The 23181-nt window shown below is 43.5% G+C and overlaps 1 protein-coding gene across 4 annotated transcripts in view; it reads left to right on the forward strand.

The window, feature by feature from the left end:
* Positions 1-23181, forward strand: part of NPAS3 (neuronal PAS domain protein 3) — an 898961-nt gene that overhangs the window by 763438 nt on the left and 112342 nt on the right. For all 4 annotated transcript variants that reach the window (XM_059710311.1, XM_059710285.1, XM_059710294.1 and 1 more), the window contains one exon: positions 12082-12256. In XM_059710311.1, coding sequence (XP_059566294.1) covers positions 12082-12256 — 175 coding nt within the window. The remainder of the gene's footprint in view (positions 1-12081; positions 12257-23181) is intronic.

The following is a 23181-nucleotide window of genomic DNA, read 5'->3' on the forward strand; positions in this document are numbered from 1 at the left end:
TAAAAATCCATTTTTTTATTCATTCAGCAAATATTTATGACAGACCTACTATGTATAAGACACTAATCCTCGTTCTCAATGAGCAAAAGTTTTGGAAGAGTTGATGACTGGGGATTTGAAATACCACTTAACTCTAAGAACATTGGAGTGGAGCTCTGCTAAGTTTTCCTATTTCAAGCTAACAAACTAACGTCTGCTCAGCAAGTAAAATATCCCTAGTCTTGGTTTCTGCAGTCTATTCTGAGGCAAAAAAAATTTAGAGGCAATTGAGTCCTAAGTCAGTTTTACCTAGTCAATCTTCATAAGAGGAAGAACCTGAATACTAAATAAGCCATTATCTGATTCAAAGTCGGTTTGACTCAATCGACCAGCTCTCAGGTAGATAGGCAGCCACGCTGAGCAGGGATCTTTGAGCTCCTCTATCCTTTTTCCTTTTTTTAATTTTTAAATTATAGTTGACATACAATATTGTATCAGTTTCAGGTGTACAACATAGTGATTAGACATTTACAAAGTGATCATCCCGATAAGTCCAGTACACATCTGACAACATACATAAGTATTATAATACTAGAGGCCCAGTGCACAAATTCATGCACCAGTGAGGTCCTTGGCCTGGCTCACAGGATGGGGCTGAAACTGGCTCTCTGGCATCCCCCGAGGGGTCCCAGATTATGAGAGGGCACAAGCCAGGCCGAGGGACCCCTCTGGTGCACGATTGGGGCTGGAGGGGGATGCAAGAAGTTGGCCAGCCGGGGAGGGACTGCAGGAGGGCTAAAGGTCATGTCTGGCTCATCTCACTTAGTCCCGATTAGCCAGGCCCCAGCAGCAAGCAAAACTACTGGTCAGATCATCTCCTCCCTGGTGGTCAGAGCACATCATAGCAAGCGGTTGAGCAGCCTTAGCATATCATTAGCATATTATGCTTTGATTGGTTAAATGGCTGACTGGACAACCGGACACTTAGCATATTAGGCTTTTATATAGGACTAGAGGCCTGGTGCACAAAAATTTGTGCACTTGGGGGGGAGGGGAGGTCCCTCAGCCCGGCCTGTGCCCTCTCGCAGTCTGGGACCCCTCGGGAGATAACGACCTGCTGGCTTAGGCCTGCTCCTGGGTGGCAGAGGGCAGGTCCAATCCCTAGGTGAAGCCCCTGGTTGGGCTCAGAGCAGGGCTGACTGGGGAGTTGGGGCGCCGCCCCCTGTCATGCACAGAGCAGGGCGGATCGGGAGGTTGCGATACCACCCTCAGTCACGCTCAGGATAGGGCCGATTGGGGGGTTGGGGCACCGGCCCCTGTCACACTCAAGGCAGCATTGATGGGGAGGTTGCGGCGCCACCCCCTGTCACGCATAGAGCAGGGCCAATCTGGGGGTTGGGGCGCTGCCCCCTGTCACGCACAGAGCAGGGCCCATCAGGGGGTTTGGGGCTCCATACCATGTCACACACAGAGCAGGGTCGATCAGGGGGTTGGGGAGCTCCCCCCTGTCACGCACAGAGCAGGGCCCATCAGGGGGGTTGGGGAGCTCCCCCCTGTCACGCACAGAGCAGGGCACATCAAGGGGTTGAGGAGCTCCCCCCTGTGACTCAGAGAGTAGGGCCGATAGGGGAGTTGGGGCACCGCCCGCTGTCACACACAGAGCAGGGCCGATCAGGGGGTTGAGACGCCGCCACTGTCACACTCAGGGCAGGGCCAATGGGGAGGTTATGGCTCTACCCCATCACACACAGAGCAGGGGCCGTGGGGGGGGGTGGTGTTGGGGCGCCACACCCTGTCACACACAGAGCAGGGCCGATCAGGGGGTTGGGGCACCGCACCCTGTCACACACAGAGCTGCAGGGCGATCAGAGGTTGGGGAGCTCCCCCGTATCAGGCACAGAGCAGAGCTGATCAGGAGGTTGGGGTGCCTTCCCCTGTCATGAACAGAACAGGGCGGATAACGAGGTTGTGGCCCCGCACCCTGTCACACACAGAGCTGCAGGGCGATCAAGGGGTTTGGGCGCTGCCCCCTATCATGCTGATCCCGGTGCCAGGAGGCCTCTCAGCTCCGCTGATCCCGGTGCTGGGAGACATATTACCCTTTTACTATATAGGACAGAGGCCTGGTGCATGGGTGGGGCTGGCTGGTTTGCCCTGAAGGGTGTCCTGGATCAGGGTGGGGGTCCCCACTGGGGTGCCTGGCCAGCCTGGGTGAGGGGATGATGGCTGTTTGCAGCTGGTCACACACCCTTCAGGGTGGGGGTCTCCACTGGGGTGCCTGGCCAGTCTGGGTGAGGGGCTGAGGGCTGTTTTCAGGCTGGAGGGTGACAGAAGCTCCCAACCGCTCCTTTTTTTCTTTAATTCTGGGCCAGCTTTAGCTCTGAGGTTCCAGCTCTTAGGCCTCTGATGCTGAAAGTAGGTATCTGGTTTGTTTCGGTTCTATAATCGAAACAATGTATAACTCCTGCTCTGACTCCAGCTCTGAGATCCCAGCTTGCTGAAAGCAGGTTTCTGGGGTTTTGTTTAGCTTCTATATTTGTTAAAATGTTTCAAACTGCAGGCTCAGAGGCCTGCAAGGCAGGTGGGGAATGTTGGTTTCCTCCGTCACTGAAGCAAGCAAGCCTCATGTTAGTTTCAAGCTGCCTGGCTGCCGGTTGCCATCTTGGCTGGAAGTTAATTTGCATATTGCCCTGATTAGCCAATGGGAAGGGTAGCGGTTGTACGCCAATTACCATGTTTCTCTTTTTTTTCTTTTTTTTTTTTTTAAATACATTTTATTGATTTTTCACAGAGAGGAAGGGAGAGGGATAGAGAGCCAGAAACATCGATGAGAGAGAAACATCGATCAGCTGCCTCCTGCACACCCCCTACTGGGGATGTGCCTGCAACCAAGGTACATGCCCCTGACCGGAATCAAACCTGGGACCTTTCAGTCCACAGGCCGACACTCTATCCACTGAGCCAAACCGGTTCTGGCACCATGTTTCTCTTTTATTAGATAGGATTACTGACTATATGCCCTGTGTTGTACTTCACATACTCATGATTATTTTGTAACTACCATTTACAAAGGTTACCATTAACCCTTCCCATTGTTCACCCAGACCACCTAACCCCCTCTCCTCTGGCAACCGTCAGTCTGTCCTCTATATCTATCAGTTTGTTTCTGTATTTTTGTTGGTTTGTTTGTTATCTAGATTTCACAAAAAGTGAAATCATCTGGTATGCTTTTCTTCCTCTGTCTAATTTCATGCACTATACTCTCTGAGGTTCATCCATGTCACAAATGGCAAGATTTCGTTTTTTTTATGGAGGAGTAATATTCCATTTTATGTATGTACCACTTCTTTACTCATTTATCAATGGGCACTTAGGTCGCTTCTATATCTTGGCTATCCTATCTAATAAATAAGTAATATGCAAATTGACCATCACTCCAACACAAGATGGCTGCTCCCATGTGGTCACAAGATGTCCCCCACAAGATGGCCTGCAGGGGAGGGCAGTTGTGGGCGATCAGGCTGGCAGGGGAGGGCAGTTGGGAGGGACCAGGCCTGCAGGGGAGGGCAGCTGGGAGTGACCCGGTCAACAGGGGAGGGCAGTTGGGGGTGACCAGGCCAGCAGGGGAGGGCAGTTGGGGGCAACCAGGCTGGCAGGGGAGGGTAGTTAGGGTTGACCAGGCCGGCAGGGGAGGGCAGTTAGGGGCAATCGGGCTGGCAGGAAAGGGCGGGTAGTGGCAATTGGGCTGGCAGGGGAGCAGCTAGGCATCAATCAGGCTGGCAGGAGAGTGGTTAGGGGGTGATCAGACTGGCAGGCAGAAGCAGTTACGGGCAACCAGGCAGGCAGATGAGCAGTTTGGAGCCAACAGTCCTGGATTGTGAGAGGGATGTCCTATATTGGAGAGCTTTCAGGCTGGGCTGAAGGACACCCCCCCATCCCCTGTGGACGAATTTCGTGTACTGGGCCTCTAGTTGTAAATAATGCTTCAATTAACTTAGGGGTGCATATATCTTTTCAATTAGAGTATTGGATTTCTTTAAATAAATACCCATAAGTAGGATAATGGGTCATATGCTAGTTCTATTTTTAATTTTTTGAGGAACCATCATACTGTTTTCCATAGTGATTGTTAAGAATTTGTAATTCCACCAACAGTGCAAAAGGGTCCCCTTTTCTCCACATCCTCACCAACAATTGTTTGTTGGTTTATTGATAATAGCCATTGTGACAGGAGTAAAATGACAGCTCATTGGTATTATTTTGCATTTCTTTGATGACTGATGATGTTCAGCATTTTTTTCATATGTCTATTTGTCATCTATATGTCCTCTTTGGAGAAATATCTATTTAGGACCTCTGCCCATTTTTTAATTGGTTCCCTTGTGTGTCTTTGTTAAGTTGTATGAATACCTTATATATTTTGGATATTAATCCTTTATTGAATGTATCATTGGCAAATATCTTCCACCATTTAGTAGGTTGTCTTTTTGTTTTGTTGATAGTTTCTTTCACTGTGCAAAAATGTTTTAGTTTGATGTAGTCCCATTTGCTTATTTTTTCTTTTGTTTCCCTTGCCTGAGTAGACATAGCCAAACTTATATGAATAAGAACAATGTCAAAGAGTTTATTTCCTATGCTTCCTCCTAGTTTTATGATTTCAAATCTTACATTTACATCTTTAAATCATTTTGAACTTATTCTTGTATATTGTGTAAGAAACTGTTCTAGTTTCATTTTTTGGGTGTATCCAGTTTTCCCAACACCATTTATTAAATAGACTGTCTTTACCCCATTGCATATTCTTGCCTCCTTTGACATAGATTAATTGGCCATATAGTTGTTGGTTTATTTTTAGGCTCTCTATTCTGTTCCATTAATCTATGTGTCTTTTTTATATAACTATATCAGTACCATGCTGATATAGTTACTATACCTTGTAGTATGCTATGATATTGGGTAGCATGAAATCTCTAACTTTGCTCTTTTTTCAGATTTGAGTGGCTATTCATAGTCTTTGTGGTTCCATATAAATTTTAGGATTATTTCTTCAAGTTCTGTGAAAAATGCAGTTAGTATTTTGTTAGGGATTGCATTGACTCTATAGATTGCTTTTGATAGTATGGACATTTTAATGATGTGACATAAAAAAATTAATGATGTTAATTCTTCCTATCCATGAGCACACTATAGGCTTCCATTTATTTGTATCTTCTTCTATTTCTTCCTCCAATGTCATATAATTTTTTAAATACAGATCTTTTACCTCTTTGATTAGTTTTTATTGCCACACATTTTATATTTTTTGATGCAATTATAAATAGGGTTGTTTTCTTATTGGTGTATAAAATGCACTGAATTCCCTATATTAATTTTGTATCCTACTATTTTAATGAATTCATTTATTGGTTCTAATATATTTTTGTAGATCCTTTAGGGTTATCTGTATACTATAGTATCATGTTACCTGCAATTAATTAAACTTTTAATTCTTCCTTTTGAATTTGGGTGCCTTTTATTTCTATTTCTTATCTAATCCCTCTGGCTAGGACTTCCAATACTGTGTTCAATAAAAGTGGTAAAAGTGAGCATCCTCGTCTTGTTCCTAATCTTAAAGAAATAGCTTTCAGCTTTTCACAGTTTTATGTGTTGTATCACATTAATTGATTTGTGTATATTGAATTAACCTTGCATCCCAGGAATAAATCTCACTTGATCGTGATGTATTACCCTTTTAATATGTTGCTGAATTTGGTCTACTAATATTATGTTGAGAATTTCTGCATCTATGTTCATCAGGAATATTGGTCTATAACTTTTTTGTAATGCCTTTGTCTGGTTTTAGAAGCAGGCCTCATAAAATGGGCTTAGGGGCCTTTCCTCCTCCACTTTCTACTACTTTGAGGATAAGTGTTATTTCTTCTTTGAATGTTTGGTAAAATTCACCTGTAAAGCCATCTGTTCAAAAAATTTATTTGTTAGGAGCTTATTATTACTGATTCTAGTTTTTAGTAGTTATTTGTTCAGATTTTCTGTTTCTTCTTGATTCAGTCTTGTAAGATTGTATGTTTCTAGGACTTTATCAGTTTCTTTCAGGTTGTCCAATTAGTTGGCACATAACTGTCAGTAGTATTTTCTTAAAATTCCTTGTATTTCTGTGGTGTCATTTATCACTTCTCCTCTTCATTTCTGATCGTATTTATGTGGGTCTTCTCTCTCTCTCTGACTCTCTCTCATATTTAATTTTTTTGGTGAGTCTGGTTTAAAAACCATCAATTTGCTTAGCTTTTCAAAGAACCAGCTCTTGGCTTCATTGATCCCTTGATTGATCATACATATATGACTCTCATTTGTTTATTTCCAATCTGGTCTTTATTGTTTTCTTTCTTATTGGGTTTTATTCTTCTTTTTCTAATTGTTTTAGGTGTAATTTTAAATTGTTTATATGATTTTTTTCTTGTTTCTTAAGGTAGGCCTGTATAGCTATGAATTTCCCTCTTAGAATTGCTTTGGCTGTGCTTCATCAATTTGGGGTCATTGTGTTTTCACCTGTCTCAAGGTATCTTTTGATGTCTCTCTCTGCCTTTAACCTTTGGCATTTTAATTATGATGGGTGTTAATGTGGGCCTCCTTGGGTTCATCTTATTTGTGACTCTCTGTGCTTCCTACACTTGTGTGTCTATTTCCTTCAACAGTTTAGGGAAGTTTCTAGTCATTATTTCTTCAAATAGTTTTTTAAATCCCTTTCTTTCTTTTACTTTTGATACCATATGGTGTGAATGTTGTCACATTTAATGTTGTCCCAGAGCTCCCTTAAACTATCCTCTTTTTTAAAAAACTCTTTTTTTTCCTTTTTGCTCTTTTGAATAGGTGTTTTTTGCTATCTTGTCTTCCAAATCACTGATTATGACATCTGCTTCATCCAATCTGCTATTGATTTCATCTAATCTATTCTTCATTTCAGTTATGATAGTCTTTATTTCTGAATGGTTCTTTTTTATGTTTTCTATCTCTTTGTTGAAATTCTCACTGAGTTCATCTATTCTTCCCCTAAGTTCACTGAACATACTTTTAACCAGCATTTTGAACTCTATCTGGTAGAATGCTTATCTCCATTTTATTTCGTTCTTTTTCTGGATTTTTACTCTGCTTCTTCACTTGGGACATGTTTTTGTTTTTTGTGTTGTTGTTTTTTGGGTTTTTTTGTCACTTCATTTTGGCTGACTGAGTTTTTCCCTATATATTAGGTAGCTCTGCTATGCCTCTCAATTTTGGTAGAGTGGCCCTATGTGGTAGGTGTCCTGTGGGACCTGGTTACATAGTCTCCCTGTTCGCCTGAGCTGGGTATTCCAGAGGTGTCACTTACATGGGTTGTGTGTGCCCTCCTATTGTAGACTATACTTGATTATTTTTGGCATCTCAGTATGTGGGATTGATCTTCAGGGTGACTGGCTGTGAGACCTGACTACAGCAGAGATGTGTTGTGCAGGGAATGGGAATGACCCCACATTGCAGGAGTCACTTTAGCTGGGCTCTGGTGCCAACGAAGTTCACCTTCCAGAGGTATCATTTGTGAAGCTGTTTGGGTGATGCTGTGGTGCAGATCAAGATCAGTTGCCACTTGTGTTCTGCCCAGTGCCAAATGGTAGGAACTACTAAATGATCTACTATTGGTAGCTACTGGGCTGGGCTTAGAGGCATTTGGGAGATGCTGTGATTTGAACTGAGGCTAGCTGCCACTGTGCCAAGCTTGGGACCCTTTGGTGGGCACCACCACGTGAGCTGAGAAGAGCTGCCACTGTTTCAGGCTTATTGCTGCTTACTTGAAGAAGCAACCCAAGCCAAGACTGGCAACCACTTATGCCAGGTGTAGGGCCACCTGATGGGTGTTACAATGCAAGTTGAGACTGGTTACTTCTTCTGCTGGGTTTAGAGCCACTAGCAAGAAGTACAGAGAATGCCAAGGCCAGCGGCTGCTTATTCAAGGTTTGTGGACTATTGAGAAATTTTAGGAAAGTGCACAACATGAACCTAGGCAGGTTTCTTATGTAGAAAAGCCACCAGAAGAGGTTTGGGCTGGGCACATTAATTGGCTGTGGCAGGGTCTCAGGGAATCGCCAGGCAGGGTAAAGGGTATTAGCCAGGTTAATGGACAGCACAGATTTGGTGCCTGCCTGCTCTGTGCCAGCTGAGTGGGAGGAGGGGTCAACCAAGGAACAATTGCACCTGCCAGCCAAACATGTCCCAAGTGAAAGAGCAGAGTAAAACTCCAGAAAAACAAGAGCTGCCCTGCCCTCCTGTCCTAGCCCAGCAGCTAGTCAATTTAATTCCTCCCTCCCTGTATGTTGCTGGCACTTTTCAGGCCGATGCCCCTGGCTGGAGCCTAGAGTGAGTGAGTTTGTGAGTGAGTGAGTCTATGCTCAGGACCTTTAAGGGGTCCTTTAAGAAGGCTCCTAGGTCTCCAGCAGCCCTCTGTCTCACTCAGATGTAATCCCTGCTGGTAATTCCAGATGTTAAGGGGACTCTTCTTCCCAGCATTGGAGGCTTGGGCTTGGGAGCCAGGTGTGGGGCTGGGAGCCCTCACTCCTTAGGAGGGGGCCTGTGTAGCTGAGCTATCCCCCCCAATTCTTAATCACCACACCGTGGGTGGGGGACCAACATGTTTCACAAATCCCCCTGTCTTGGTGTCGCTTCTTTGTGCCTTTAGTTATGCGACTTCTCTTTGGGTAGTCTTTAGGTAATTCTGAATGATGGTTTTTCTACAATTTAGTTGCAATTTGTATGCGTCCATGGGAGGAGGTAAACACAGCTTTCACCCACTTCACCATCTTGGCTGGAGGTCTGAGCGCCTCTATTCCTTACCTCACTTTTATTCCGGAGATAACATTGAGCACCATGGAGAGAGGAGGCTGAGGGAAGGCAGCCTGGCAGTCCCCTTGGGCTAAGGGTGCTTTGCCATTGGACTCTTGGGCCAAAAGAAGGCACTAAGTAGGGTCACTAAACTGGAAAACGCACCAGACACGGGTTTAGTGAGAAAAGTAGTAAACTGATAGTTAGTCAGTGTACTTACAGCCCTGCTTCTATCATTAAACACTTGGGTAAACTTGAACAAGCCTTGTAATTTCTCAGAACCATAAAGTTTCTGCCTATTAAATAGGGGATATTAATGGATGTTTCTGAAAGTGTCTTCTAGCTCTAAAATTGAACTAAGTGAAAAACAGCATGAGAAATGTTGAAAGTGCTAGATGAATATGGGATGTGATGATGATGATGATGTAAAATTAGGATGATCATACCAGTTTAAAAAATGTGCTATGATGACCAAAGGAAAGAGTGGAGAGTACTTGTATGTAGTGGTAGGTAGCTGTGAAGATGGTTATTGTTATAGCTGAGGCTCTAAGCATGCATCTCTGCTGTACCCCTTCTGACTAAAGTGATGTCCCAAAGTGACCACACAAACCCTCAGAACTCATCGAAGTTACACAGGAATATACATGTCTGTGTTTCATCCATTCTTATCCTCCAAAGAACAGCAACAACAGCAGGCATTCTTGTACTGCTTATTTCTCACAAAGTGATTTCCTGTGCATGGTTTCATTGGATTTTCAAAATTAGGCTTTGAGGCAGGTAAAGCAAGTTTTGTTTTCATCCCAGGTGTCAGGCCCTGCCTTGCACCCATGGAGTGGCACTCCAGGGGGTGCTATCCATGTAGCGTCCTGCAGAGCAGCAATACTGCGGCCTTTCAGAATAGGAAATTGAAGCTCAGAGAAGTTAAATGAGTTGTCTAAGGTCACACAGCAGAGGAGAAAAATGGTCTGATTTTCAAGTCAGGTTATGACTCCAAGTATTCTGTGCTTTCTCCTACACAAGGTCACACTGTGTGGCCTTGGCTACAATATATACAGAAAGACTGTGACAGGGTCAAATTCTCAGTGCCAACCTTTTTATCTAATAGTAGGCTCTGGGGTCTCTTGACCTCAGGATCCTAGGAGATCATCGGAGAAAGTGCTCACTGTGCCATAGTGCGATATGGCACATGGTGACGCAGTCTTGATCTAGATGTGCTGTTCTCAGGATATTACTTTGTGGAAAGGAAATTCCTGCACATCCAAGCAAACCAGGCGGAGGAGCCAGGGACCTACTCCTCCTCCTCCGTATGATCGGCTTACATGAATATTCAGTAACCAGGACCCCTGAAATTCTACTGGATCTCCCACTTGTGTTGTCATCTTATCACAATCCATGGTCTGTGCCAAAAGCTACATTTCAGTATTAGAGAAAGGCTCGGAGTTTGAGGAAAGTGACAGAAATATTTATTAAAGTGGTGCACTTGGACTCCATGCAAAATGAAAAAGAGACTCCCTCATATTCACTAATCCCCAAACAAAATAACCATCAAGAAATATTAAAACACACATTTTATTAGTTTCATTTAATTTCCTAATTGCTCAAAGTCAGCTTACCCATTTACTGCTGTGTGAAATGCTTAGAGGCAAGGCGCACATTAAAGGGATTATTTCCATGTAATCCCTCCCTCCCAGAGGGTAGGAACTGATCACTTATGAATTCTGATTTACTCTCTGTAACAATATCAAATGGAGGAAATAGTTATTGTAAAATGATAGAGTCAGGAGTGGGGTAATACAGTAGGAGAGTGTAATTTAATAGCAGAGAGAAAGTACCTCATTTTCGGTAAAACTTATGCGAGCCATTTTCAGGAATAGCTATTAACCAAACTGAATTTAGCCACCCGTTTTTCTGGCTATACCTCTGTTAATTGATAGATGGTGAAGATGTGTAGCCTATTAAGATTTTAATCAAATAGGGCCTGGGCGTGGATGTGTTCATCTTCCCGGGACTTGGAGATCTGGGGATAGTGATTGCCCTGGGATTTGGCTCTCTGTGACAACCCTCCTACTCGCAGGAAAGGGTGCAGGCATTCAGGTGGAATTTGGAGGCGTGAAGCAAATTGCACAGGAAAGGTGATGAGGTAGGAAGGGGTTTTAGGTAAATATCCACCAAGAAACTGTGACACCCTGAACTGGCAGTTCCTGTGGCACATCATAGCTGGCCCGAGCCCATGCAACTGTAGAGGACCGGGAAACCCATTAGTGACCTGGGGAAGAGCTTTTTCTTGTTCTGTTGCTGATCCATCTCTTCCTGTCATAGTACCTATAACCCCACTACACTAGTTTAGGAGCATGATTGCTATTCTTGGAAGGAAGGAAGCACTATAGCATCAGAGGAGTACAGAGGTAAGGCCGATCCTTAGCAGCAATTTCTGGCCCCTTAGCACCGAAATAGGCAGTTTCTCCATTTCAGGCTGAGCCCCCTCTGATATTTCCTATTCATTCTCTACCTTCAGACTCAGCCTGATACAAAGAGTCTACAAAATAAAACATTTTAAAGCCCTCAAGGAGATTTGTACCATGAATTTTATTAGATTGAAGGCAAAACAAGCTGATACCAGCAGAAAAACAAAATGGCTGCTGCAGACCCCAGCTGACCTTTTTGCGTGGAAAATTCTCCATATGATTACAGAGCTAATGAGTAATATTTAATGAAAACATTATGCCTTTGCATATATTTGTAAGCAGCACTTCTTCCATTTAAATTTACATAGAAATAAGCTGATATGTAAAAATACGCATCTTGGGAATCTGTGTGCTTTAAGGAAAACAGTCATCCGCTGTCTCTGGCTATTTCTATACAAAGCTCCAACTTCTCAATAGAAAACTGGAGAATTCAGTCAATCATCCGGCTGACACCCAACATGCGAGCATTTGATGATGCGTGGATGAAACAGCTGAACTCAAGGCAGACTCACCCACATTTCACAGGATGTTTGGGCTTTATGCAAACAACAGTGTTTGAGAAAAAACTCTCCTAAACAATTGCTAAATAAATACATGTGAAAAAAAAATCTTTCTCTTTCAATTTCAAGAATCCTTAAGCATTTGAGGATAATGACTTTGAATCAGGATTGTTTCAGGGGGGGGCACGTATCTTTCCTTTTCTGCTCAGACTCTGAATCACAGTGATCCTGAATATGACATTGAAAGCCTGTGACACCTCTCTTTCCCACTCTTTCTCTTCCCCCTGTAGGTGGAGCTGACAGGCAGCAGCGTCTTTGACTATGTCCACCCCGGGGACCACGTGGAAATGGCAGAGCAGCTGGGCATGAAGCTCCCACCTGGGCGGGGTCTCCTCTCCCAGGGTACCACTGAGGACGGAGCCAGCTCAGCATCTTCCTCCTCCCAGTCAGAGACCCCCGAGCCAGGTGGGAATTGCAATCCCAACGTGTGGGTTGGTGGGCAGGACCTTTGCCAATGATTGCACACAAGTTGCCAGTGTGAAGAGATTATAAATAGGTTTAATGGTATTTAACAATTCCATGCAGCTTTCTGTCCCAGGCAGTAATTAAATAAAGAAGAGATTTGAAAATAAGGAGACATTCTAATAAGTATAATCCAGGGATCTGATTTCAGTTGAACAATAAATATAGAAGGCACTAGTGCCTTCAGTTTCATTGTCAAATTATTGGAGGGAAAGGTTCAGATTTGGAGAGCCCTCTTCCTTTTATTGTTACCGTGGCTAAATGTAATGCATTTATTTATTATTCAGCAAAGTCTATAGCAGAGTCTTTTTGAATATTAGCTTACAGAGAATTAAAAGTATGAGGGACTTGCAGAAATCTCAATTTCTTTTTTTGTAAGCATCAGAAGGTACTTGAAAGATGTGAACAGATAAATTAGGGCTAAAAAGAAAACAGAAATGGCTACATTTTAAACTGCCTTTCTACCCTCAGTATTTAATTAGATCAATTGTATAGAGGAATGAACAGAGGTGACATTCCTCATTGGGATTCCTTCCAGGACTCTTATAGACTTTGCATTCAGAATGTTCCCATTTTCATTGTGTTGTACTGATGATAATTTAAGTATTAGGGGAAAATCCATTTATAAATTAAACAAAATGACTTGATATCCATCAGTCCCCTAGTTCATCAAGCTGTTCAAACACGGGGAAGATTGGCTGGTCGGCCTGGGTCTTCCGAGAGCGCTGGTAATTAGATCTGCGAAGGATTTATTCTTTGCTGATTGGGGCTTTAAATTAATTGAAGTTCCACATTTGTGGTTTTGTCCTTTTTGTACTTTTTTAGAGGAGATATTTCATATTCTTGTGTGGTGGAGTGATTGGCCAAGCAGCACTGGTTTAAATGTTAATTTTTCTCATGAGAAGTTTAAGATTTTTAATGAATCAAGGCCTGATTTGAAGTGCAAAGTTTTATTTGCTTATTTAAGAAATTATTTTTTGCACTCTAAAGATGCTTGACTTTATTTGATACGCTGTTTTAAAACAGATTCACAACACAAAAGCATTTTTATAGAAATAAAAACCGGGGGTGGGGGGGGAGCTCTAAAGATTACCACTAAAATAACTCTACATACTTCTAAGGAAGTACTTTAATTTGACCTGCTTATAAATAATCACAGCGTGTTTGCTCACACAGAAGGGAAAAAAACATAGTTGTCTTTTATTGGAAAATAATTTAATTCCATCTAAAACCAATCCATGTTTCCTCATTTGGGTCACCTGCAGCTTCTAGGGCAGTATCTGTCCACAAGTGGGCATCCTTCTCCAGTGAGCTCCACGCCTGAGAAAGATAGTAGTTAAGACTGCTCTTTATTACTTACAAATGAAAATTTTGTTGGGGGGTGTGGTCATATATTCTTATAGCATTGCTCACTGACTTTACTGAATGGATGTGTCGGTGAGATCATGGGAACTGCTTTTTCAGTCATTAGGATGTTCACATCCGGGCAGATGGAGAAGCAGCACAAGCACGTAGTTGTCTATTCCTTCATGTAGACTGGGACAGGGGAGGCTGGGCTGCTCAGGATAATCACTCAGTGTGTAAGAATTCAAGTTTATGAATCGTCATGTGAACTAAAGCCTGAGCAACGTGGACTTTGTTTCCCTGAACCACAAACTATCAGTTTAAGTAGGATTGTCAACAATCCTTTCATCCGACCTCCAACCTACGGAGCCATCCCTTTATAGCAAAACCAACAGGTAACCTTCCAGTCTCTGCCGGAACTTGCTCCCGATGGGAAGCTAAGTGGGTACTAGGCTACCCACTCCTTCGGGGAGCAGCTCCAATAGAAATTATCCCTAACATGGAGCCGAAGTCTACGTTGCTGTAGCTTCTCCCTCTAATCCAAGGTCTACCCTCCGAGACCACATTTCAGATTTCCTCCTTTCTGCCCATCATAACCTCTCAGATATATGAAATCACTTACCCCAAATGCCCCTTCCTCCTGCCTGCCTTCCTTTCCAGGTCCAACCGCCTAATTCCACAGCCATGATGCATGTTCCTAAGACTCTCGCCACCCTAGTCACCCTCCCCTGGCTGTGCTTCAGTTTGCGGTGACCCTAGAAAAATATGAGTGTAGGAACTGAGTGTGGCCCTCGAGATGTATTCTGATGAGTACAAAGCAGAGGGACTGTGGCCTTTCTCCGTTAGGGCTGCTGTACTTCTGTTAACACCACCTATGGTGGAACTAGGTCTTCTTAGTAGCCCACTTACACTGCTGATTCACCCCAAGCTTGATGTCTCCACAATCACAAACACGTTAAGGGTGACTGTCACTCGGAAGAGACTTTGATCGGGAGGAAAATATCCACAGCCTGTAAACCAGTTCTGCTAAGATATCCTAAGCTGGAGTCCAAATCACACCAAATTAAGGTTGCATATAGAGCTCGGCGAGACTCAGGCCTTCTCTGAAGCACAGTTGGCAGAAAGCAACTCTAGGTGCACTCAGCCCTCAGTCCTCACCGGGCATCTTTTCATTCTGGGTTTTAGAGTAGCATATCCCCCTTAAGGTTGTGCTGTCATTTGACAGTTGAGGTGTGATTGAGAAGTTACTTGGGTTTCTTTCCCCTGCTTCCTTGAGCCAAGCTAACTAGGAAAATCAAAAACTCTGCTTTCTAAGCACACTCTAACAACCTGGGCTCATTAGCGACAGTCGCGTAAGAAGGTTTCTCTCCCTTGATGGCGAGTGTCTCTCCTGCCATTAGAGAAGGGTAAACGCACTTTGCTTTCAAAGTCTGCAGTGTGGGTTCTTTTCAGTCTTTGGCTTGAAAAGGCAATTAGACTGACTGCTCAAATACTGAGAAGCGGGGTGGGGAGCTCCCTTTAGCTGGATATCCTCACTAATGCAGATCATTGCTCCAAGGGAATTACTTTAAAAGTTCATGTCAGCCACTACATCCCAAAGCTGCTTATGTTTCTTAAAAGCTGGAAGAATTTTAACAAGATTTCCTAATTCCTAATAACGCGGAGGAACATTTTTGAAGAGTGTTCTTCGTTGCATCATAATCTTTTAAACTCTGGTAAAACACAGATTCTTTGTGAAATAATAGTGTAATGTGGTTGGAAAGGGATATCAATATGTGATGATTATGAAAATGAGGGGACTCGTAGGTAGGAAAATTTTCAGAAGCCCTGATGTGTTCACTGTAGCATTACTAAATGACTGAAATCTAAACAACATTTGGCATAATAATAAAAGGAAGCAAGTGACTAAACCGGCCTAAGAGGCAGGATACTGTGCTATGATCGGGATTCCTTTTCTTTGAACTGCCAGTCCTTTGATTGTCTTGTCTTCAACCAGCCTCAAGATAATGAGAGAGCCCTAGCTGGTTTGGCTCAGTAGATAGAGCATCGGCCTGCGGACTGAAGGGTCCCAGGTTCGATTCTGATCAAGGGCATGTACCCTGGTTGCGGGCACATCCCCAGTGGGGAGTGTGTAGGAGGCAGCTGAATTGATGTTTCTCTCTCATCAATGTTTCTAACTCTCTATCCCTCTCCCTTTCTCTCTGTAAAAAAATCAATAAAATATGTACTTTAAAAAAAAGATAATGAGAGAGGGGGAAAAAATCTGTAGACTGGACAGCAAACCCAGATAAATATTTTATATGTATGCACATTTCTTAATAGCTTAGTAATATCTTTCTTTTAGGGAACTCTTAAGGTAGGTGTAAGGAAAATAAATAGGCGGCCATATGGAAAGTTCAGGGGTTCTGGTATGCCTGTCCGGAGCTGCCCCAGTGCCTTGGAGGAGACTGCTGTGCGCTGTCCCCCAGGCTCCTGCCCCCCCCCCCCCCCCCCCGAGGAGCACAGAGCCTCCGGGAGTGATGTCTGCGTGGGTCGTTTTCTTTTTGTGGATCTGCGTGACTCTTTTCCTCACTCTTAATGATTCTGTAATCTTGGGATTATGAGTGCTACCCTCTTACTAAATTTCAATACTGTATCTTTTAAACACTTAATAAGCAGAAAAGCAGCTCTTTTAAGAAATCCTAGAGCAGTGGTTCTCAACCTTCTGGCCCTTTAAATACAGTTCCTCATGTTGTGGCCCAACCATAAAATTATTTTCGTTGCTACTTCATAACTGTAATGTTGCTACTGTTATGAATTGTAATGTAAATATCTGATGTGCAGGATGGTCTTAGGCGCCCCCTGTGAAAGGGTCGTTCGACTGCCAAAGGGGTCGCGACCCACAGGTTGAGAACCTCTGTCCTAGAGGAACTTTGAAAATCTCCCTGTTTTGGCAGCAAAGAGTAATATTCCTCAGGCTCATAACATTGCTGGTTTTACGCCTTCCTCCTTCTTACTAAAACAGGTTGGTTTTTCTCCAATTATAAAATTAATTCAACTTGTTGTAAAAAGTCCAGAAATACAGGAAACAAAAAGCAAACAACATGACATGACCCAAAGAACCCCGTGTATGGACTCTATGTCCATCCTTCCAGGTTTGTTTCTGCTCCTATACACATGTACAGTCATGTGGTGGGGTTCCTTTGTTTGCTTAAATAGCATAACATACGAGTACATGCTCTGGTAGCCTGCTTTTTCACTGTCCCTGTCATGTTTCTCACTGTAACATAAAATTTCCTCTCTGTCTCCAGTGGTTTGTTTCCCACCAGCTAACAATCAGTTCCCAGCTAGAGGACCACTGTCAGGAGTCACGTGCCTGGGTCCTGCTTTGGAGGGAATTCAGTCAGGACGAGAGGTTCTTGCGGCTTATTGAATGGGTGCGAGCTCATAGAGGGAGAAATCAATACTGCACCAGGATTTAGACAATTTAGCAAAATGTATGAGACAGTACTTTTGGTGAAGGATAACTACAGCAACACCATTAACCATTTGCTGTCTAAAAATAGAGGTTAAGTTCCACCCAGATCTAGCTTGTTTGGGGGAGCAGGTGGGGGGGGGTGAAGATAATCATTGCAGTAGAATGATCTCTATGCTGTTTCGCCTACTGTATGTCCTGGATATTTTAAAGGCAAGCAAAATTGAAGCAGTTGAGTACTTGCCTGGCTGGAAATAATCTGCCTTTTCTACATATGCCTCTGTGCTACGGTCAATTTGATCAGCTCCTGTTTCTACAGGAGCTCTATTCTTCTGAAATCATTAGACAATTTTCACAAGTGATATAATTAGAGGAACAAATGAATATAAAAAACTGTCTGAGGTTCAGATCAATATTTTTGTTTGAAAAACTGCTTAGATATGAGATACACTTGTACTTTTGTGGGTGAATTATCTACCACCTAATATAGGGTCGTTGGGGGTGCAGGGTTCTTTTCTTCTTATTATTGGTTCAAGTTTCCTATCAATGAACTGAATTTAGAAGTCAGGCAAGGAGAAAACATCTTCCTAACCCCACATCCAACCCCAGTCCCCAGACAATGTGACTGTATCTACCGCACTCTCTGCCGTACTGCAAATGTCAAACAGAAGGTGTAATGGATTTAATATTAGTGCTGGCCAAGGTGTTGAGGGAGCTGTTAATAATGACACTCCAGTTATTGATCTGAAGCCTTTAAAAATCAAAGAAAAGTGAGAGATCTCCTGCTGGGGAAAGGTACACAGTGACTGGTTTTTACTGCCAATATATTTCTGCATGTAGAATGGCAACTTTTTGGAATTATGTTATCACCATTAATCTCTGTGAGATTTTTGGAGTCATTATATGTAAGATAATATCATGGAGACTGCTCCGCATGCTAATGCTAGGAGATCAGGCCAAGTTCTTTCAGATATAGTGTGGTAACCACGACATTCAAGTTGGCAAACGGAAGGAGGTTTATTAGCACTTGATTTATTCTTGATGACAATGTTGGAGCCACTGGAAGTGTAAAATACAACTGTATAGTCAGTCACTAGGACAGCTCACCACTGCTGCCTTTTAAAAACTCTGATTATAAGCCATAGTGACTCACTTCAGATGGAAATGAATTTTGTTCTTGCAATTAGTGTACCTTTTCAGGAAACTGGTGATTCTTCAATCTGAGTGGCAGTTTGTATGCGATGAAATTTCTGCTTTCCATAGTCCCCAACAAATAAATGAAATTAAAATGTATAATTTATGTTGAATGTTTATCAAACTGTAAACACACATTGAATTCTTTTCCATATTCATATAATATCAGCAAAGATAAATCCATCAGATAATGTACCACGGTTACCTCTTATGAATTGAATAGGAAATGGCTCTGTACTGCAGCTATAGCAATGGTCCAGATATGTGCACCATCCCCACACTGGCTGCCTCCTGGGAACCCAGGTGCACATGGGAGTGTCACATATCATAGTCAGAAAGCAGCCTAGCAAAAACTAATATTTTCATAACCCAAAGGGATCATCAGTTCGACATAAAAACTCAGTTTTTATCCAAAACTTATAAAAATTACTAGACACCTGGTGCCCAAAATTTGTGCACTGCAGTGGGGACGGGGTGTCCCTCAGCCTGGCCTGCACCCTCTTGCAGTCTGGGAGCCCTCAGGGGATGTCTGTAAGCCAGCAATTGGACATCCTTAGAGCTGCCACAGAGGTGGGAGAGGCTCCCAACACCGCCACTGTGCTCGCCAACCGTGAGTCCGGCTTCTGGCTGAGCAGCACTCCCCTGTGGGAGTGCACTGACCACCAGAGGGCAGCTCCTGCATTGAGCATCTGCCCCCTGGTGGTCAGTGCACATCATAGCAACTGGTCGTTCCGCCGTCAGGCCAAAACTGGCTCTCCAATATCCCCCCCAAGGGGTCCCAGATTGTGAGAGGGCGCAGGCCAGTCCGAAGGACCCCACTGGTGCATGATCGGGGCCAGGGAGAGACACAGGAGGGCTCCAGGAGTGTCTGGCCCATCTCACTCAGTCCCGATTGGCTGGATCCCAGCAGCAAGCTAACCTACTGGTCGGAGCATCTGCCCCCTGGTGGTCAGTGCACATCATAGTGAGCAGCTGAGTGGCCTTAGCATATCATTAGCATATTACGCTTTGATTGGTTGAATGGCCAACTGAACGACTGGACACTTAGCATATTAAGCTTCTATTATATAGGATTTCTTTTCCTTAGCTATATCATTGTCATTTTTAAATGAAATAGAAATGACCTTTCACCCCTCAATGAAAATGACATACATGCTCCAAAAATAAGCCAGTACCATTACAAGGAGATCCTGGCCACTTTCAGAATGCTTCCTTGGCCTCAAAAAAGCTACCTGATGCAGTACCATTTTTTCATGCAGGAAGTAGTCTATTCTTAAATGTCACCTTTACTCCAAGCTAAGCTAAATAAGATCACTTCCCCAGAAGGGAATGAATATTTCCCCGTGCTCTCTTCTGCTGCGCAAGGCCTAGGCACGCTTGTCACCTCTTCTTGCGTATGCTCACGCTTTGTAGTGTGCTTGTCTGTGTACAATGAGAACATTTGCAAGCAACCTTGTACTTTTAGGACCTTGTCTGAGGGAAGTAAAGAAAGGTAGGGTAAAATCTCTTTCTTCCCACAAGGCTCTGCTGGCCCAGTGCCTGAGCTACCCCTTCCAGGCCAGTTCCCAGAATGCACAGCGGCATCCTTTGAGGCTCCACACCAGGGGTCGGTCCTCAAACTACGGCCCGCGGGCCACATGCAAATACAAATATTGTATTTATTCTCGTTTTGTTTTTTTACTTCAAAATAAGATATGTGCAGTGTGCATAGGAATTTGTTCATAGTTTTTTTTTAAACTATAGTCCGGCCCTCCAACGGTCTGAGGGACAGTGAACTGGCCCCGTTTAAAAAGTTTGCGCTCCCTGGCCGGTTTGGCTCTGTGGATAGAGCATCGGCCTGGGGACTCAAGGGTCCCAGGTTCAATTCTGGTCAAGGGCACGTACCTTGGTTGCGGGCAACATGCCCAGTAGGGGGTATGCAGGAGGCAGCTGATCGCTGTTTCTCTCTCATCGATGTTTCTAACTCTCTATCCCTCTCCCTTCCTCTCTGTAAAAAATCAATAAAATATATTAAAAAAAATAAAAAAAATTTTTTAAAAAAATAAAAAGTTTGCGGACCCCTGCTCCACACGCTGACCTGTGAGAATCTGTGCTGATGAGTCATGTGCCTACAGAAGGGCAGCCTCCCTCTGGTTCGCAGAGAAGATGTTGGCGTTCAGCATAGTTCTGTATGACATTCTGAAACGTTTTCTTTCAGAATTTAGAACACAGTGGTTGTGGCTCCACAAAGTGCAGCTTTTATATAAATTAATACAGTGGTATTTACAGGGTAGCAAATGGTTTGTCCAATAATAGAAACACAGACTCTTATCAGAATACAAATAGGTTCACTCAGTTTATATGTATCATTTTTTCCTAAACCTATTGAAGGTTTAGAAAATCAATTTTTTAAACCCATTATTTTTAAGTTGTTTTATATAGCTTTTCAGGTCATAATTTTGACTTTTCTTTACCTGTAGTGATAAGGGGTACATTTTCAGAGTTTCTAAAATGAAACTCAAGATAAATTGTTAATGGATGGCCTGTTCTTTCCCGTTTTTTGTTGTGTTTTTTTTTTTAATGTGGTGGTCTTTGTCATTGGACAATTAAAAATTGTAGATTCTACTTCTGTAACTTTTGTCTTGAACAAAGCAAATGCTATTTGCTTTTAATACATAGCACTGCAAAGAAATTTCATCGCGGTCCAAATTATAGCATTCTGAATTCTTCTGCACTAAAGAGCAGTCCAGCGAAGGATCGGTTACCTGGCATTGACTGAGCTTCGCAGGGTGCACAGATCAGAAGAGGCAGAACTGGCTGGAAACCATTTCCACCCCTAGTGAGCAATTTACTCATGATTGCTTGGGGAAAATGCTGGAAATATTGCTTCTGTGTAAAGTTTGCAACTTCCAGTTGTCAGCTCTTTGCCAAGCAGTTTTATCCTGAGTATAACTTTAGCAGCAAAGTGTACTCAGGCCACCGTGATAATGGCTGGCATTCATCTCCAGCTTGATGTATGCAGAGCGCAGAAACTGCTAATCACAGAAGCTAATTCACACCCTTTCCCTCTGGGGCAGGTCAGTGTGTTATCCTTATTTTACAGATGAGGGGAAAGTGATGGAAATTCGAAGTGGCTTGCCCCAAACACAGGTTAGTTTATCAGCCAAGATTAGAGTTAAGGGTACAAAATTAGGGACAGAGTAGATGGGAAACCTAGGGACTAGATGGAGAAAGGAGATAGGACCCTGGTAGGAATCAAACCAGAGGAATTTTCTCCAAGGGGCTTCTGAAGTCCAGAGATAACCCTGACTAACCCTGTCCATGCGTATTTCATTGGACTAAAACATCTTTTTTAAAAAATGCAGTCTCTCACTTAGGTCTAAAACTATCTAATCCATTCCTCTGCCTTCCTCCTTCCATTGAAACTCCAGTGGCATCTGAATTAATTATGGGCAGAATTCAGCCCTGAGTCCCTTGGTCCCATTAGGTGCCTGCCTCCTCTGCCAGGAGCACAGCCAAATTGTCTCTGCATTTGCTCTCTGCTCCACCTTGGCCAGTGCTGGGCCAGGCTCCCTGCAGCTTCTCTGGGCGCCTCCTTTCAAAACCAGCCCCCCAAGGCAGTCATGAGATGGAGGAAAAGCAAGAAGAGCAGGGAGTCCATCCGGAGGTGCCATATCCTCCTGGAGGCATCTGCTCATGAAACACAATCATGGGTTTCTTGGGACCCATGGGAAACATCAGCCAACTATTGTGAGCTGACAAAGCAGCTTGAGAGAGAGAAGAACCTATATCTTCTCTCTACTTGTTATTAACCAAAGGGAATTCTCTTTCAAAACCCAGGCCCACCTGATAATAGGGATTGTCTAGGATTCAGTAATCATTGAGTCCATGTCTGCCATATGTCGGTCATTGTAAGAAGCACTGAGGAAACAGAGATGAAGCTCCTGCCTTCAGCAGCTGACCATCATGTGAGGGAGAGAGCGTGTTAATACAATGCAGCCGTGCGATGGCCACAATCAGGGCGCTACAGTAGACGAGTAGGGTAGGTTCTATTACAATCTGCTGCTCCTAGCAGCCTTGCCAGCCTATCTCGGGTTTGAAACTGCAACCCTGAAATTAACAGCCCAGGAACATTGCTTCTTTGGAAGCAATTTGCCTTGACATACCCAGACATACATGAACCACGACTGTCAGGGACTTAGAAGTACATTGTCAAGGGTTTTATGAGTTTGTTTGTTTGGCCTTAAAAATGCCTGCTGTCTGATAGGTTCTCAGGAATATTACTTCCTCTGGCTATTGATCTCCCTGGCTGTAAAGAAGGGCTGGGAGCGGAGGTGGCCCATACTGCCTCCTTTCATTAATACTAGGCTGACTTTACTGACTGGCATTCGGGAAATGCTAGCTTTGGAAACTGTGCCGACTCTTTCAAAGCTTTTTCTACTCAAGGTAGAACTTTTTGCAAATACTCGAATGCAAGTACTCTAATTAACATTAATGATAATATGAATAGCTTTCATTATGTTTTACCTATACGTTCCAATTATAATAATAGGCGTGTTTTAAGTAATTTATTTCTCAAAATGACCCTCTATCAAAATTGGAGATGGCAAAAGGCTGACACCACACCAATGCAGACGGTGGCCCTAGGGTCTGTTTTGTTTCAAGGACGTTGCCAGGTGCTTACAGAGAACCCAAAAGGTAGAAGCTGTGACACCTGCCCTCAGACAACTGATCACATCAGGTTTATACACAGTCAACAACCAGAGGAAAAAAAGAGGAGGGATCGTGCTGCTATCTCACTTCAGGCACAAAAAAAGGCAATTGGGGTAAGAAATCAGAGAAAGGCTTAATTGTCATGGGTGGCTTTGATGAGGGCTGACTCGCATGCCCCGCAGAA

This window comes from Myotis daubentonii, chromosome 1, assembly GCF_963259705.1.
Source record: "Myotis daubentonii chromosome 1, mMyoDau2.1, whole genome shotgun sequence".
Classification (NCBI taxonomy): domain Eukaryota; kingdom Metazoa; phylum Chordata; class Mammalia; order Chiroptera; family Vespertilionidae; genus Myotis; species Myotis daubentonii.